Raw genomic sequence first — 14,623 nt, forward strand, 5'->3', positions numbered from 1 at the left:
TGCTGGAGCCTGGCAATGGTCAGCTGGAAGGAGAGACCCCCTGACTGTCACCCAGGCCCCTTACAGCACCAGAGGAAGAGCGGAGGACCGGTGCACAGAAGTAGAGGCTGCTGCACAAGAAGAGGTGCCCAGGAGGAGAACCAGGCAAAAGGCTGGTGCAGGGAGCCAGTGAAAAGCCCTCCCTGCAGAATGGCCCCCCTCATAGGCCCTGAGGGCAAAGGAGAGTGTTTCCAGTGGCTGGGGGTGGTCAAGAGGAGCGAGAGGACACCAAAAGGACGCAAATCGGACTCCGGGGGGCCGAGATATGCCCCCCAGAAGGTAGGCGACCTTTGACCCCACCTGGGACCTAAGACAAAGCACATGAGGCTCCGCCGCCGGTCACAATCATACCCCCAGGGGTGGGTCAAGTCCCGGGGGCTTCCCCATGAGAAGGGGGGAGCGCTGTCGTGCTTCCCGTGAAAATTGCCCAAGAGGGGGGCCAGGAGCCGTCCCTGGCCCCCGCCAAATGTAGAGAAGGGGGAGCAGCATCGCGGGGGGGGAAAGGGGACCATGTGGCCAGAGGCACTGGACGACACCATTTTGAATAAACCCAGAGGCTGGACAAGAAGGAGGGAGTAGGGCCAGGGAGGTGATGTGTCGCTGTGTGATAGGGCCAACAGAAACTTCCTCCTGCCAGCCCCCTCCCCAAATTCTTTAAAAAACTTGCACAGGAAGAGAAGCTCTCTCTGGGGTGTAGTCTGCTGAGGCGGAAGGTGCTGGAGCCTTGCAATGGGCAGTTGGAAGGAGAGACCCCCTGACTGTCACCCAGGCCCCTTACAGCATCAGAGGAAGCGCCCAGGACCGGTGCGCAGAAGCAGGGGCCACTGCACAGGGAGAAGAGGGGCCCAGGAGGAGAACCAGGCGGAAGGCTGGTGCAGGGAGCCAGTGAAAAGCCCTCCCTGCAGAATGGCCCCCCTCATAGGCCCTGAGGGTAAAGGAGAGTGTTTCCAGTTGCTCGGGATGGTCAAGAGGAGCGAGAGGACACCAAAAGGATGCAAATCGAACTCGGGGGGCTGAGATATGCCCCCCAGGAGGAAGGAGACCTTTGACCCCGCCTGGGACCGGAGATAAAGCACATGGGGCTCCGCCGCCGGTCACAATCATGCCCCCGGGGTGGGTCAAGTTCCGGGGGGCTTCCCCAAGGAGAAGGGAGGAGCGCTATTGCGCTGCCCGTGAAAATTGCCCAAGAGGGGTGCCAGGAGCTCACCCTGGCCCCCGCCGAATGTAGAGAAGGGGGGAGCAGCGTAGCGCCCCCTGTGAAGAGGTCCAGGGGCCTGGGACCCATCCCCGGGTCCTGAAGCAAAGTCAGGGAGCACCATTGCCCTCCCCGTGAAAATTGCCCAAGCGGGGCACCAGGAGCCCACCTTGGCCCCCGCTGATGCCGAGTTGCGGGGAGTTCCGTCGCGCTCCCTGGGAAGAGGAGGAGGGGCCGGGGCCCCATCCCCAGGCCCCGCTGTGACCGGGATAGGGGGAGCGCCATCGCGCCCCCACCCCCGAGGATGGCCAGGGGCCCAGGAGGACCCCATCCTTGGTCCCTGAAGTGAGGAGGAGGTGGGGGAGTGCCATCGTACTCCCCCAAAGGCCTGCTGGAGCAGGAAGCGGCCTCACATCTGCTCGCCAGAACGGGCAGACCAGAAATGGACTGCCAATTCCCCTGGCAGCACTCGTAGGTGCTGGCCGGGCGGGGAGCCGGTGCGGGCAGTCAGGGGTGGGCTTCCTGGGCTGCCCTCCAGCACAGGCGACGTGCGGGGGGCCCGGGTGGGACCGTGACCCCAGAACAACGGAGTCAGCGTCGGGGGCCCGGGTGGGACCGGGTCCCCCAGCAACTGACAGAGCGGCCGGGGTTGGGCTCCCCGAGCCTCATCCTCTTACCTAGGGGTCCTGGTTAGACCGGCCCCCCGCCGAGGCCCAGGAGGCGGTGCAGAGCACCATAAAGATGATCTCGGCTCTCCCTGGCACAGCGGGAGAGCCGCTGCTTCCATATGCGAGTCTACCCATAATGCCTTGCAGGCCAGGACCGGCCTGCAGGGTCAAAACAGCGTGTTCTTTGCTTGTGGTGGCCCCAGGAGGACGGGGTCAACACCACATGAATGCACAGGTGCCTAGGGAGCTGCAGGAGCAACGCAGTCTCCCCCAGCGCGAAGATGAAAAGTCCCACTCTCCGTGTCTGAGGAACTTAAAAGAATAATCTCCTCAAGTGCTCAGCCACCATATAAACATCTACTCTTGAGCTGGAACCTTTGTTCTACAACTAGGTATGTTGTGAAAGTGCACCAAGGGCTGAAGGTCTGAGCGGTGGAATGTCCAGAAAAGGGCATCCCCTGGAGGCGAAGAATGGAATTGCACCGAAATGCATTTACTAATGGTAATTTCATTTAAAGGGACTGAAGGTCGCATGTGTAATGTAAAGTACTGGTGTGCGATGTCATTATCAAAGTGGGGTTATGTTGTCAGACATTCCTGCTAGGGTGTCTGGCTGTATAGACAGTAATCCTGTGATTTCATCGGTGATGCCTTTAGGGGCTGTAATTGCAAAGCATTCTAATGGTTCCCAAATGTGATGAGTACTGTCATTCTAAAAGTGTGCGTAAACATGTATTCTTGCTGCTGCACTTAGGTGAAGAACCCAGACAGCTAGCCCTTGAAATATAGAGGTGCATACTTTATGGTCAGTAGGAAATGCTCTGTCAGGGTTGTGTGTCACCAAGGCATGGTTACCTATTTTAAATGCTTGTTGAGGTAATGGTGGGGGTCGCCACTGGGATGGTGCCAGTGCGCAGGGCCCTCGCTCCAGGTTATGTCCAACTCACTGCATTGGGGGCAAGATGATGTGCATACATGGGAGTGGTGGTACTAGACCCCACCCCCCCTGCTGGAGGGCTGGAGATGTTACGCAATGTCACAAAGTAATTCCAACAGCTTATGTATATATATAAATTGGTGCATAGTATTGAGTAGTGTGTGTGTTTAATAAATGTACTCTTACTTTTATAAAGCAAAGTACAGACTGGACAATCAATTATTGAGTGTTATTTTTGCGCACCTGCAGGTGGTGATTACTAGCCCACATCACCTCCCTTGAGTAAGCCTTAGACTGCTCCGCAACACTACCCTCTGAGAGTCAGGCGCTGCCCTAGGGTGTTTGGTTCCCAGTGAAGGACAAATGTGACATGTTATTTGTGCATGCTTCACAGATGCTGTCTCGTTTTCCAACAGAGGGGTTTAGGGACAATTAAGGAGAGGCTTAGGGAGGGATATTAAGGTGTTTATGGACGTACATGCTTATACAAAAACCCATCCATAAAAGAGTAAGACCATAACTCACAAACTACACTTTTAGTTCCTAGAGCATTGAATGCCTCAAAACAGTGGCAAATGTACTCCAGACCAGCCTTCGAGTAAGTCTAGCACCACACATGGCCACCCACAGGCACTGCAATGATATGGCAGCAGTTTGAGATAAATAAAAAGGGAGTCAAGTGGTTAAAAGCGGATAACAGTTTCAGAGAAATGGTGACACAGCTCAAAGTAACTTTATTTATTGGCATTTATACAGCGCTCTGTTACCCGTAGGTGTCCTGGCGCTAAGTGTTACTCCTGAGATAGAGGCAGGTTAGGGAATCAGATGTTAAACAACCATGTCTTTAATGCTCTTCCAAAGGCCATGAGGTCCGTCAGTTTTCTGAGAGCGTGGGGCAAGGCATTCCAAGCTTTGGCTGCGCCCAGCACAAAGCTTCTGCCTCCCCACCGTGTCCTCTTAAAACGAGGCATCACAATCAACCCCATGTCGGCTGATCTAAGATTTCTCGTCGGACTGTACCAATAAAAGTGTCGCCGAAAGAAAAACTTTCCCACAGAGTTAGAATCTTTGCTGCCACCGTAGAGGTTCGCATACTCAGAATAGTGCAAATCCAAATTTCGAAAGGGAAACAAAATAACGTGTTAATTTTCATACTTTGTACTCTGAACAAACGATCTGCAATGCCTTAATCGGACAAAATATTCAAAATTAGTTAAAGAGGTGTTTCTGCCAAGTGAGATACCCCTACTGAAACCTAAATTCCTTCTTTGAGGTTAATCATTGCTGTGACTTATTATCTAAATTTGGTAGGTATCGAATAGCTACCACTTTGATTTTTTTATTTCTATGTGGACATCTCAGATCCACATTAGGATTCACCTCATGTATACTGTGGGGCAGATTTACAAGCCACTTGCGCCGCTTTTACGCCGCCATTGCGTCACTTTTGTGACCCAGTGGCGGCGCATAAGATGAGACATGGTGCAGGGTATTTACAACGTGACGCATCTCCCAGATGTGTCACGTTGTAAAGCCCTGCACCAGAAGAGGCGTACCATCGCAGGAGGAGACTTTCCGGCGGAGAAACGCCTCCCAAAAGTGGCTGAGCCACTTAGTCACTTTTGGGCCCATGCTGCGTCAAAACCCTGCGCCTGCTTGAAGCAGGCGTAAGGATTGACGCAGCATTGTGCGCATAGGGCCCCCCTGATCATTGCTGGAGCTGCGTCACGCTTGTGACGCAACTCGAGCAATGCGCCGCTTTTACTGCACAGATGCGTGACGCATCTGTGCCGTTTGTGTGCCGCATTGTAAATGCGGCGCATCAAGGGTGGCGGAGCTGCGGCGCACAATTACTGGCGCATCCCTCCAAATATGCAGGGATGCGCCAGTAATTGTAAATCTGCCCCATTAAGTGGAAGGATGGGTGGGGTTTTTCCCAGTGAGCCATAAGTGATTTTTAAATTGGGGTTTTGTGCACCACAAGCGAATCTTGTACTAAGGGGGTTGGATATTAGGGTGGATTCTAGTGTTTTGTCTCAAGATAAAGTTTCTGGTTCTGGTTTTCTGCTCTCTTTATTCACTGTACAATTCTGTCAAGAACACTCTGTTTTCCTATTTCTCACATAACTGTTGTCTTGCTTACATTTCATGTGCAGTAAACTGCATGGGCATGTAATCATTTTTCCATTCTTACCTAAAGTCTTCATACGATACAAATTCATTTTTAAGATTGCACTAATTTATACAGTGCTAAATTACAGAGCTATACAAACACATATTTGTGAAAATGATACTCATAATTTAAATTAATACAGATGAGCAGCATACTTCTATGTTGGCAGTCTCAAGGCACTATACACAGAGACTGCTTCGGTTACCATTTGTTCGTGAAAAATCATGCTTTACCTGAAGAAGGTATTGAGGGATCTGAAGGTTCTACCATGTTCGTGGTTTCATGTCCGATGAGGGGTGGGCTTTGTCCATCATTAAACACCCCAAAAACATTTACCTTGTATGAAGTCAAAGCCCTGAAAATTAAAAGATATATGATGCAAGCCAGGTGTACCATTCATGTTCATTGAGCAAAAGTGAATGACAGTAAAATATGTTTAAATAACTACTTTTGAATAGCTCAGTAAAGTTCATATATCAATAAGTACAAAACACAGGGTGACGAGTGGAATGCTTGCAAAAGTTTCAGTCACTGGCAATCGCTCAACTTTGAATCCCGTTTCATGTTTTTCACCCACTGTGCTACTTGAGAGCAACCATATAAAAATCAGCCTGGGTCCTGTGGCACAGCAAGACTTCTATACCCAGTGGTGGGTTTAATGCTTGCTGTGCCACAGTAGTGCAGCTGCACACACTCTGAGGAGGACTAAACTAGTCGGCAGTATCTTGTAATCCTGTTCAGATGCGACCTCATTTGAATGTCCAGACTGGACTTTTCCTATATTTGCATCTGGCTGCTTTCTGTTTCAAGTAACTGAAAGGACTTAGTGATTGAAAAGGATAGACTGGAATGCAACCCCAAGAGATTGCCAGGGGGGTGAGATTATTGCAAGCATTACTCCTATCACCTCTTTGTGTTTTCAGCTCTGCAATGCCCTAAATGTGCTAGGTATCTCTAGACGTTGGTCCCATGCTCACTGTGCACACAACTCAATCACAACCTCAGTGATTAATCATCACTAGGCCACCACTACCTCACTGTGCCATAGGACCAATGATATTTTTTTCATTGCTGGTCACTTTCTGGTGCAGTATAAAAGGTGAAAAACATGAATGGGAATGTGGCTAATGCAATTATCAATGGCAGAGACTTTTGAAGGCATTCCACCCATCACCTGTGTCTTTACCTCAATAGATGACCCTGACTTGGCTACATATGGTCTTTCCATAAAGCATTTTTACGTTCAATGAAATAGTAAATGTACTCTACATAATGGTATTACGAAATTCATCTTTTATTGCTCTGGTCAATGCACTGTAGAGTGGTAAAGTGATCTCTGTGGTATTTTCAGAAATATAAAGTTAAATTTCTTTATAACATTGAGAAAATGTGATCTGGCCTTATGAGGATGAACGGAGACTGTGAGAATGCATGAGGTGTGGAGGAAAGCTATTCATTTGTACTATATTGTTTGGTCTGGCTTAGCGGTTCATAAGTGATAGCATGTTGTTTTTATCTGTTTCCCAAAATAATGCACTGCTTCTTACCTGTAGTAAAAGAGAATTCCAAATATGTGCCATGCCTTCTCCAAATAAACAACCTTTAGAGTCAGATGGTTAGAATTTAAGGAGCACTGTCAGCAGGAGGAGGTGCCCTTAGTTGATTGTGGGGTCAGCTATTTGCTCAAATATGAATTTTCTATTTTCCAAATGGGTTTATAAATGATAAAGATGTGTTTTATTATTCAGAGTTTTGAGAGAAGCCAGAGCTGCTGGTGTAGAATTGCAGTCCTAGCATCTCAAACCAACCAACAGTCTGGAGGTCTCATTCTGAGCTAGATTCAAGCCATAGATTTTATTATCTGGAAGGTACACAAAGAGGGAGTAGGAGTAATCGAGTTGGGACAGACAGAGATGCTGTGTAATGTCTGTGAAGTGATTTTTAAAAATACTTTGGGGCTTATTTACAAACCCCTTGCTCCGCCAGTGCTCCACTTTTTCCCATTTAAAAAGTGGTGTACCGGCGGGACATGGGGCTTGTAAATAGGTCCCTTTGTTTGCTCAATAGCTTCAAAGTGCCAAAGATGAAGCATTTGTGCAGATTTATAATAAACGTTTATATGGGCATCCCTAGTGGAAATTATGATATGGTGTGAAGATGTTGTGATATTACGGGAGATGGCTCTCGTGGGATTTTATTTCTAGAATGCAAAGCTGATTTAGAAAAGTGATGAAATTCTTAAGTGGACAAATATCTGGTTAGCGTTTTTTTAAGATTACAATTATTTGAATATTGTGGGAGAACTCCATCAGAAAACACAACGAGAAAATTGAACTGTGCTGAAACTTTTCAAACACTCACCCCCAGTCAAGAGATCTGGGTTAAATCCATCGTTCTTTTGCTCGCCAAGCAACCACAGTTAGGATCCAGTCATATGCAAATCAGCCTTGACCCTGCTTCCCATGGGAACAGCCCATATAAAGAAATTCTTGCTACACTTGTCCATCCTGTCCTATTTGACCCCTCCTCTCAGTACATCTAGGTCAAGGGGTACATGTAAAGGGGAGAGATATTAAGGCCATCTTCCTATTATATCTTTCCTTGTTAGGATCTGGAAGAGACTCAGGCCAGAGATTCTGCTCTTTGCCACTCAACCTATCGAACCTCCCAACCCAGTTCTTTATAGACTCATTTGGCCTGCTTCATAATGTGGATCCTTGCTCTCCATCGTTACATCATTCCTACTGATTTAAAGACCTCCCCCATAAGATCATACCTTCCGTGATGCCATCCTGGAATTTTGCCATATAAAAGTCTCCATACTGGGAGACTTCAAGGCATGGTTCGACTTCAAGACATGGTACAACAAACTTAAAACACTTGTCCAAGACCCATTGCTCTCCAGTGTTACCCATACAACTGGTTATACATACCATGAAATAGCCACCTCTCCTAACCTAATTACAATTATATGAAATCATCCCTTCTCTTAGATAGGCCATCCTGTCATCTACTTCAACCTCACACTTTCCTCACCACTGACATCTGTAATACGTACTAACTCAAAAATAAACATTGAACCTTGAAAAAAACAGGATCAACTTTTTCTTCAATCAAAATTCACCCATTCCTGAGTTAACAGCCTTATAATGACAGTCTAGCAGTTTGAGCTTTGTCTGACATCTGTCGATGACACCTTTCAAGACTTCCTTAACCACTCAAAATGAATGGAGAGCTGGGTAGCAGAATCCTGACTTTCTGTTATTAAAAGCAAAACAACAAAATCACAGAGAGACACTAAAAGAAAACAATTCAACCATAATGACAAAATTCAACATCTTCCCAAAATTTATAAAATCAGCATTAAAAAGGCAAAATAATTGTTTCACTCCCACCATATCTTAGACATTACCACCCTATCAAAGGACTATCACAAAATAATTACCAAATTCCTGACGATCAAATGCACTGCATCGACTCACCCGACATCAAGAACTATTCTGCTCTATGGCAGACCACTAAATCTTAGAAGACAAAGAATGAAAAAACTACCATAAACCAAAAGCCAAAGACGAAGAGCCAACCGGACACACCTCTGTTATGACTTCTGTCCCAAGCTAATAGCAAACATTACTCCCCATTAATGACTTCTTATACATATTTTATTAACATCATCAGGGTTTGTGTCACAGCAGATTCACAAACAGAGACTTTCCTGGAACATGTAATGAAGAACAACTTCCTTTATTGCTCAGCAGTCATAATATCAGGAATATTCTAAACTGACCTCAATATCTCCTATTGCAAATCTATGGTGAACAAGCATTGGCAAAGTCAATAAATCTCACCCTCACAAGTTATTGACTTTGTAAAAATTTCTTCCATGTTGTACAGCAGCTGCACTGCTGTACAGCATCGCTGACAGTTTGCTTTTCTAAAAAATCGCTATGATGCGACCAGCGGTATCCACATCATAGCACCTTTTTCATGATTCTGGCGGGTGGATCAGCAATAGAAGGATGCAGGGCGGGTGCATTGGGGCATTTTTTGTGCTGAATTGGCATCACAGTGTGAGGGAGAGAGTGGAGTATAGAGGGGGGGGGGTAAATAGAGAGTACTATGCCTCGCCCATCGGTGTACATGTCATAGCACATTTTTTGTTATGGCGGGTGGGTGAGGGCAACCAGCAATGGAGGGAGGGAGGGCAGGTCTTTGGGGCTATGTATTTTCTTGTTGGTGAAAGAACTTGGTGGGAAGCATCACAGAGGGTGTGAGGGCATGTGTTGAGATGGGAAGTCTTCTGCATGTCTCTGGATAGTGTGCTTTCCCTGCTTTATGCTGATCTCCAGGCAAATCACTTAAAGGTTACTGTATGTTTTCTGAAACCCTATCTCACTGAGCATGACAATCAAGCATATCCACTGAAGGTCTCCCTGCTTACATGGATTGAGACACTAGAGCTTGGCTCTGAGGTCAAGGGAAGTATGCATAGTGCACCCCTATTTCACAGGGAGTGGCTACTGCCCTCTCTACCCAGGTTGTGATAGACTGACAGTGGTGGTGCAAATAAATCTATAGCCATGGTAACCCTGTGTTCTAAGAAGTGTGGGTTACTAGCCACCCTCCTGATCAAGTCTGTGCAGTCTCCCTTGCCTGGGCCCTGTTGCCTTTGTCAACCTGGGATGTGTGTTTGAGAACCAGTGTGTGTACTAGGTGAGGATGGTGAGGTGAACCATTGTGTGTAATGTGAACCAGGCTTTTCTGCTAGACATGGAAGCTCTCCAGTGCCCCTCCATATACATTGGAGTAGCCTTGGGGGCTGGGGGTAGACACTCTCTCTTATCTGTGTTTAGCTGCACTTAATCTGCTAGGAGCCCCCCCTTCCCCTCTTTCTATTGGGGGATGGTCCAGGCCTCCTGGTCTGGAGTTAATTAAAATTCCTCTCTTGGGAATAGCCTTAGCTGGTACAATGGGAGACAGTAAGTCATTCTTTGCATGCCTCAGACATGCAGTGAATATGCCACAAATGTACCTCACTATTGGAGGGGTGCACGAGATTCAAAAGTAGCAGAACCTCTGATTGGATAAGCCTATCAATCAGAGGTGATAAAGTTCTGGCCTTAGCAGTCAGTTATTATTCAAGACTGATCTACTGTTTGACAAGGTGGCCAGCCCACACCAGGTCCAAGCAAGGAAGCCAGTCATGACCTGCGTTGTGAGGCAAGATAAGAAGCTTGCTCACCTTGTCTGAAAATCTGAAAACCCCTTGATAAGGGTTGAACTTGAAGAAGTCTTCTCTGTGACTGATGGATTATGCTGCAAAGGAACTGGCCAGTTTGAAGAACAGGGGAATGGATCAGCAGCACCGGTCAGAGAACCAGCTGATCATGCGAGGCTTGTGGAGCTGCCGGCTTGGAGCACAAGGATATTGCAGACAGCTGCTCAAGATAAGAAAGCTTGCAACAAATCAACAGAGACAGAGGGAGATAGGGAGATAGGGAAGCTTGATCGAAACCCTTGAAGGCGAGATAACTTTTCCCAGACCCCTCCCGTGTGCTCTGGGAGCCTGTGTGGGGCATCCAGTTACAATGTGCAGCTGGTAAAGAGTGTCCTTTGGTACAGGCCCTCACTTTTCTTTTTGTGACATCTGAGGGTATCAGTGTGCTGACCCTTTGGCTAGCCACTGTCCTCCTACAGGTAGACAGTGGATACTGAACTAGTGAGCGTGCAGTAAATTGTGCTAAGACATCAGGCACCTGTGATCAGATCCCTGACGCAACTAGAGCTGTGCCCTCGCTCAGGATGGAGGGCACTTCTGTTTCTTTGGGTGGCGGGTCAAGGGCTGATCAAGAACACTTGACTTCAACTGTGTTTTTCAGTGCTTAGAGTCTAGGTGCTATAATACTGTGTGGAGTCAAAACGAAAATGAAAATGAGAGGGATGGCGGGTGGGTGAAAGAAGCAACAAGGCAAACAACGCTAGGAATGGGGTGGGGGCAAGCAATTTGGATGAGTGACGGTGGTAGGGAGGGGGAGAAGTACACAAGGGAGCCAGCTGAAAAAGATGCACTCTGGTAGAGTGCATAAACACAAAGAAAAAAGTAGCACCTATAAATATGACCAGTGGAAAGACAAAAGTAATGTTTCTATGTTCCAGGGGAGTGACAAATGTACGAAGAGGAAAGAAGTCTACGGCATCTCACCAATAGGAAGCAAGCAAATCAGAGTGACAATGAAGCCAACAAATGGCAAGCAACGGGCAGCCTCTAGCCCACTGTATAAAAATACTAAGCATCTCAGAAGCGACAACACATGCACTGTCTAAGGCAAGACCCAAAAAAAACAAGGATACTACCGACCACCTCTTTAAAGAACACTAAATCACAGTTAAGTACCACTTTGTGCCTACTCTCAGAACCCACTTCTATCTTGCCTTTCGCTTTGCACAGTGCTCTGCTGTCTTTTGATTAAGTCTGTGTACCACCAGTACCATATACATTGAGACGTACCACTAGAGCCTTCCAAAAGGCATGGATGTGTGCCCGTCTTCAAATGGTTTTTGTCTATCTATAACAATAATCATTCCAGGATGGGCACTGGTAAGTGAGCAAACATGGCAGCCATATTTCATTTATTTTGTTGTTATTCTATAGTCTATCATTCCACAATGTCCAATGGGCATTTTGAAATAGGAACTTGAAAACAAAATATGCCAGAATGCTGATCACAGGTAGCAAAGAAGTACAGGGCCCTCTCAAATGAAAAGGTTGAAATGGCCAGGTGGCATGGGAGCAGTCACAGAAAGAGCAGAAGAAAGCAAAAGGGGAGACGCCAGATCCAGAAGGAGCTAGGAGACACAGGTGCAAGCAAACATATGTTAAGAGCTATTAAAGCAAACTTACAGCTCTGCTCCCAAAATGTGAGGGAAACCAAATAATCACCGTAAAGCCAGAATGAAAAATATCCCTTGACATGTGCAGAATGTAATACTTCCACCAATGAATATTGCGGAGATAGAAATACTGAACTGGGTGGGCCATATGAGAAACTCACAGCACAACCATTGAATGCATAGCAGGGCTAAATTAATTTATCCAACATGAAAACAATAATTACAGGCCCATATCCCTTCTACCTCTCTTTGGGAAAGTCCTGGAAACACTAGTAAACAAGCAACTGTCCGAACACCTTGAGAATAACAACCTGTTCGACGCCTCTCAATCCGGGTTCAGGGCCTTTCAACAGCACCGAAACAGCACAGCTGGAGATGGCCGATAACATCAAACTCGCCCTCGACGCCAAACAACCTGCCATCCTGGTACTTCTGGACATTTCTGCAGCCTTTGACACCATCTCCCACAGCATCATCTTGAGCCGCTTGTGGGAGCTTGGTGTCGAAGGTACTGCACTGAACTGGTTCAGGAGCTACCTCACTCAAGTCTAAAGTCTAAGCAGGAGCTTTCACCTCCAGTAGCAAGCCTATAGATAAAGGTGGTCCCCAGTGTTTCATACTCAGCCCTACCCTCTTTAACCTGTACCTATCCCCCTGGCTAAAGTAATCAAACCTATGGCTTTGATACAGTTTCGTATGCTGACGACACCCAATTATTAATCACTCTTGATCCAGACCCCATCTCCACGAAATTCAAATTTAAACAATGCATGACAGACATCAAGGACTGGATGACCAGCAACCACCTCCAACTTAATGGTGGAAAACAGAGATCCTACTGTTCGGAAAGGCACAACTGCTATGGACCGACAACTGGTGGCCCTCCTCTTTAGGTCCATGCCCCCCACCAAAGAAGGCAGCACGCAATCTTGGAGTACTAATAGACACCAAGCTCTCAATGTCTGATCACGTCAATCTAATGGTGCGCACATGCTATGGGCTAATGCGTAGTCTAAGAAGAATATTCAAATGGATGCCACTCTCCTCATGTATGCCATTAGTACAGGGATTAATCATCAGCTGCCTTGACTAAGGCAATGCCTTTCTGGCATCCATTAATGAAACCCACCTAAATAAACTCCAGGTCCTACAGAATACCGCGGCCAGACTCATCCTTAAACTACCCCCCTGTGCGCCCTCTGCCCCCAGTTTGAAGTCCCTGCACTGGCCGCCCATTAAAAAACGGATCACTTTTAAAATATGCTGCCTCGTCCATAACATCCTAAACAGAAAAGGTCCCCGCTACCTAGAGCAGAAACTAATCATGTATCAGCCCACAAGAACCCTCCGCTCAGCCAGCAAACATCTCCTAATCATACCAAAGACCAGCACCGTCAAATATGGAGGCAGGTCATTCTCTAAAATCACCCCTACAATCTGAAACTCGCTACCCTTATCTTTCAGAACAGAAAGCGATCATAGGAAATTCCGTAAGTCCCTCAAAACCCTACTATTCTAAACTCTTCCTGTCCTCAGCTCATCCTCTCTGTTGACTTACTGTGAAACTCGTATACAGCGCTATGAGACCTAAGGATGATATATGCACTTAACAAATGTCAAATAACAATAACAATGAATATGAGGCTGACAAAAAAACACTTCATATGTATACAATAGGTTTTTGGTACAGACATCTAAAGTTGTCTTATTCATTATGGGATAAGCAGTTGCGCCATGGGCTGGAAGAGTGTAGGTCAGTAAAGCTAAGGGAGCAGTGATGTTATTTGCCAGCAGAGGCCACTCTTGTGACCATTTAGCACTCTATTAGTATGACATAGCCACGTAGCCATGCTGGACTGGGAACTCTATGTGATTTGTCTTGCACTGCACAGCAATTCCACTTTGCAACATGGTTGCTTTGAGATGAGTGCTGTTGATAGTGCTCAGCTTTCTATTCAATTGTACAACAGTAGCCTTTCACAAACAGCCTCTTGCTGCCAGTATTGTCCAGACCTACAACATATACTGATAATTTATTCAGGCCACCCGTTATGCATCTACAACTGTCTGATCCCGCAGTAACAGGCTGGCCTTTAGGGTTTTAAACATGAATGAATCCTATAATAGAGACAGCAATGCTCCTATTGTGCTTCTCGTCATTTGAATGGTTACTGTATTATGTATATTCTGTAATCCCTACATGGCGTTCACCAGGCACATAGGAAGCAATACAATTTCATCAAAAGAGGAGAAAGATATTTAGAGGCGTATTTATGAAAACTGTGGAGCCATGCAGCACAGCAAGTCACCTTGCTGCATTGACCTGCGTCACAGGCAAAGGGGAGGTATGCGCAGTATTTATCCAACACAGCGTATTCCTATCCCCTTCCCTTGCACTGTAGCCGTTTTAGTAGCCTAGCGCCAATACCGGCACCCGCAAGGGTGGCTGTGTTCTTGCAGGATTGTTTCAATACTGAGAGGCTTTCTCCTCTTTCTATGTGTGTTAAAGATTGCAATACACATAGAAAGAGGAAAAAACAAGGAGAAATCAAGATATTTCTTCTCGTTACACCTCCGCTGGGAAGGTGTAAGATTTTTGCGCATTCCCAAGTTTATAAGTCCTTAGCAATGCATCAAACTCCATAGGAGTTGCATGGAAACACCCACCACAACGCTCATGGAACACCTGCCCAGGGTAGACTAAGGCAATGCAGTGAGTT

At 46.7% G+C, this 14,623-nt stretch overlaps 1 protein-coding gene across 2 annotated transcripts in view; it reads right to left on the reverse strand.

Moving 5' to 3' along the window:
* The window catches only part of COL12A1 (collagen type XII alpha 1 chain), a 358,581-nt gene that overhangs the window by 229,067 nt on the left and 114,891 nt on the right, over positions 1-14,623 (reverse strand). Inside the window, exon 17 of one of the 2 annotated variants that reach the window (XM_086926512.1) lies at positions 5,246-5,367. The exons of the other annotated variant lie outside the window; for it this stretch is intronic. Within the exon in view, the coding sequence (XP_086782638.1) occupies positions 5,246-5,367 (122 nt within the window). The remainder of the gene's footprint in view (positions 1-5,245; positions 5,368-14,623) is intronic. 2 annotated transcript variants of the gene reach the window in all.

The sequence above is a fragment of the Lissotriton vulgaris genome, chromosome 6 (assembly GCF_964263255.1).
Source record: "Lissotriton vulgaris chromosome 6, aLisVul1.2, whole genome shotgun sequence".
Lineage (NCBI taxonomy): Eukaryota > Metazoa > Chordata > Amphibia > Caudata > Salamandridae > Lissotriton > Lissotriton vulgaris.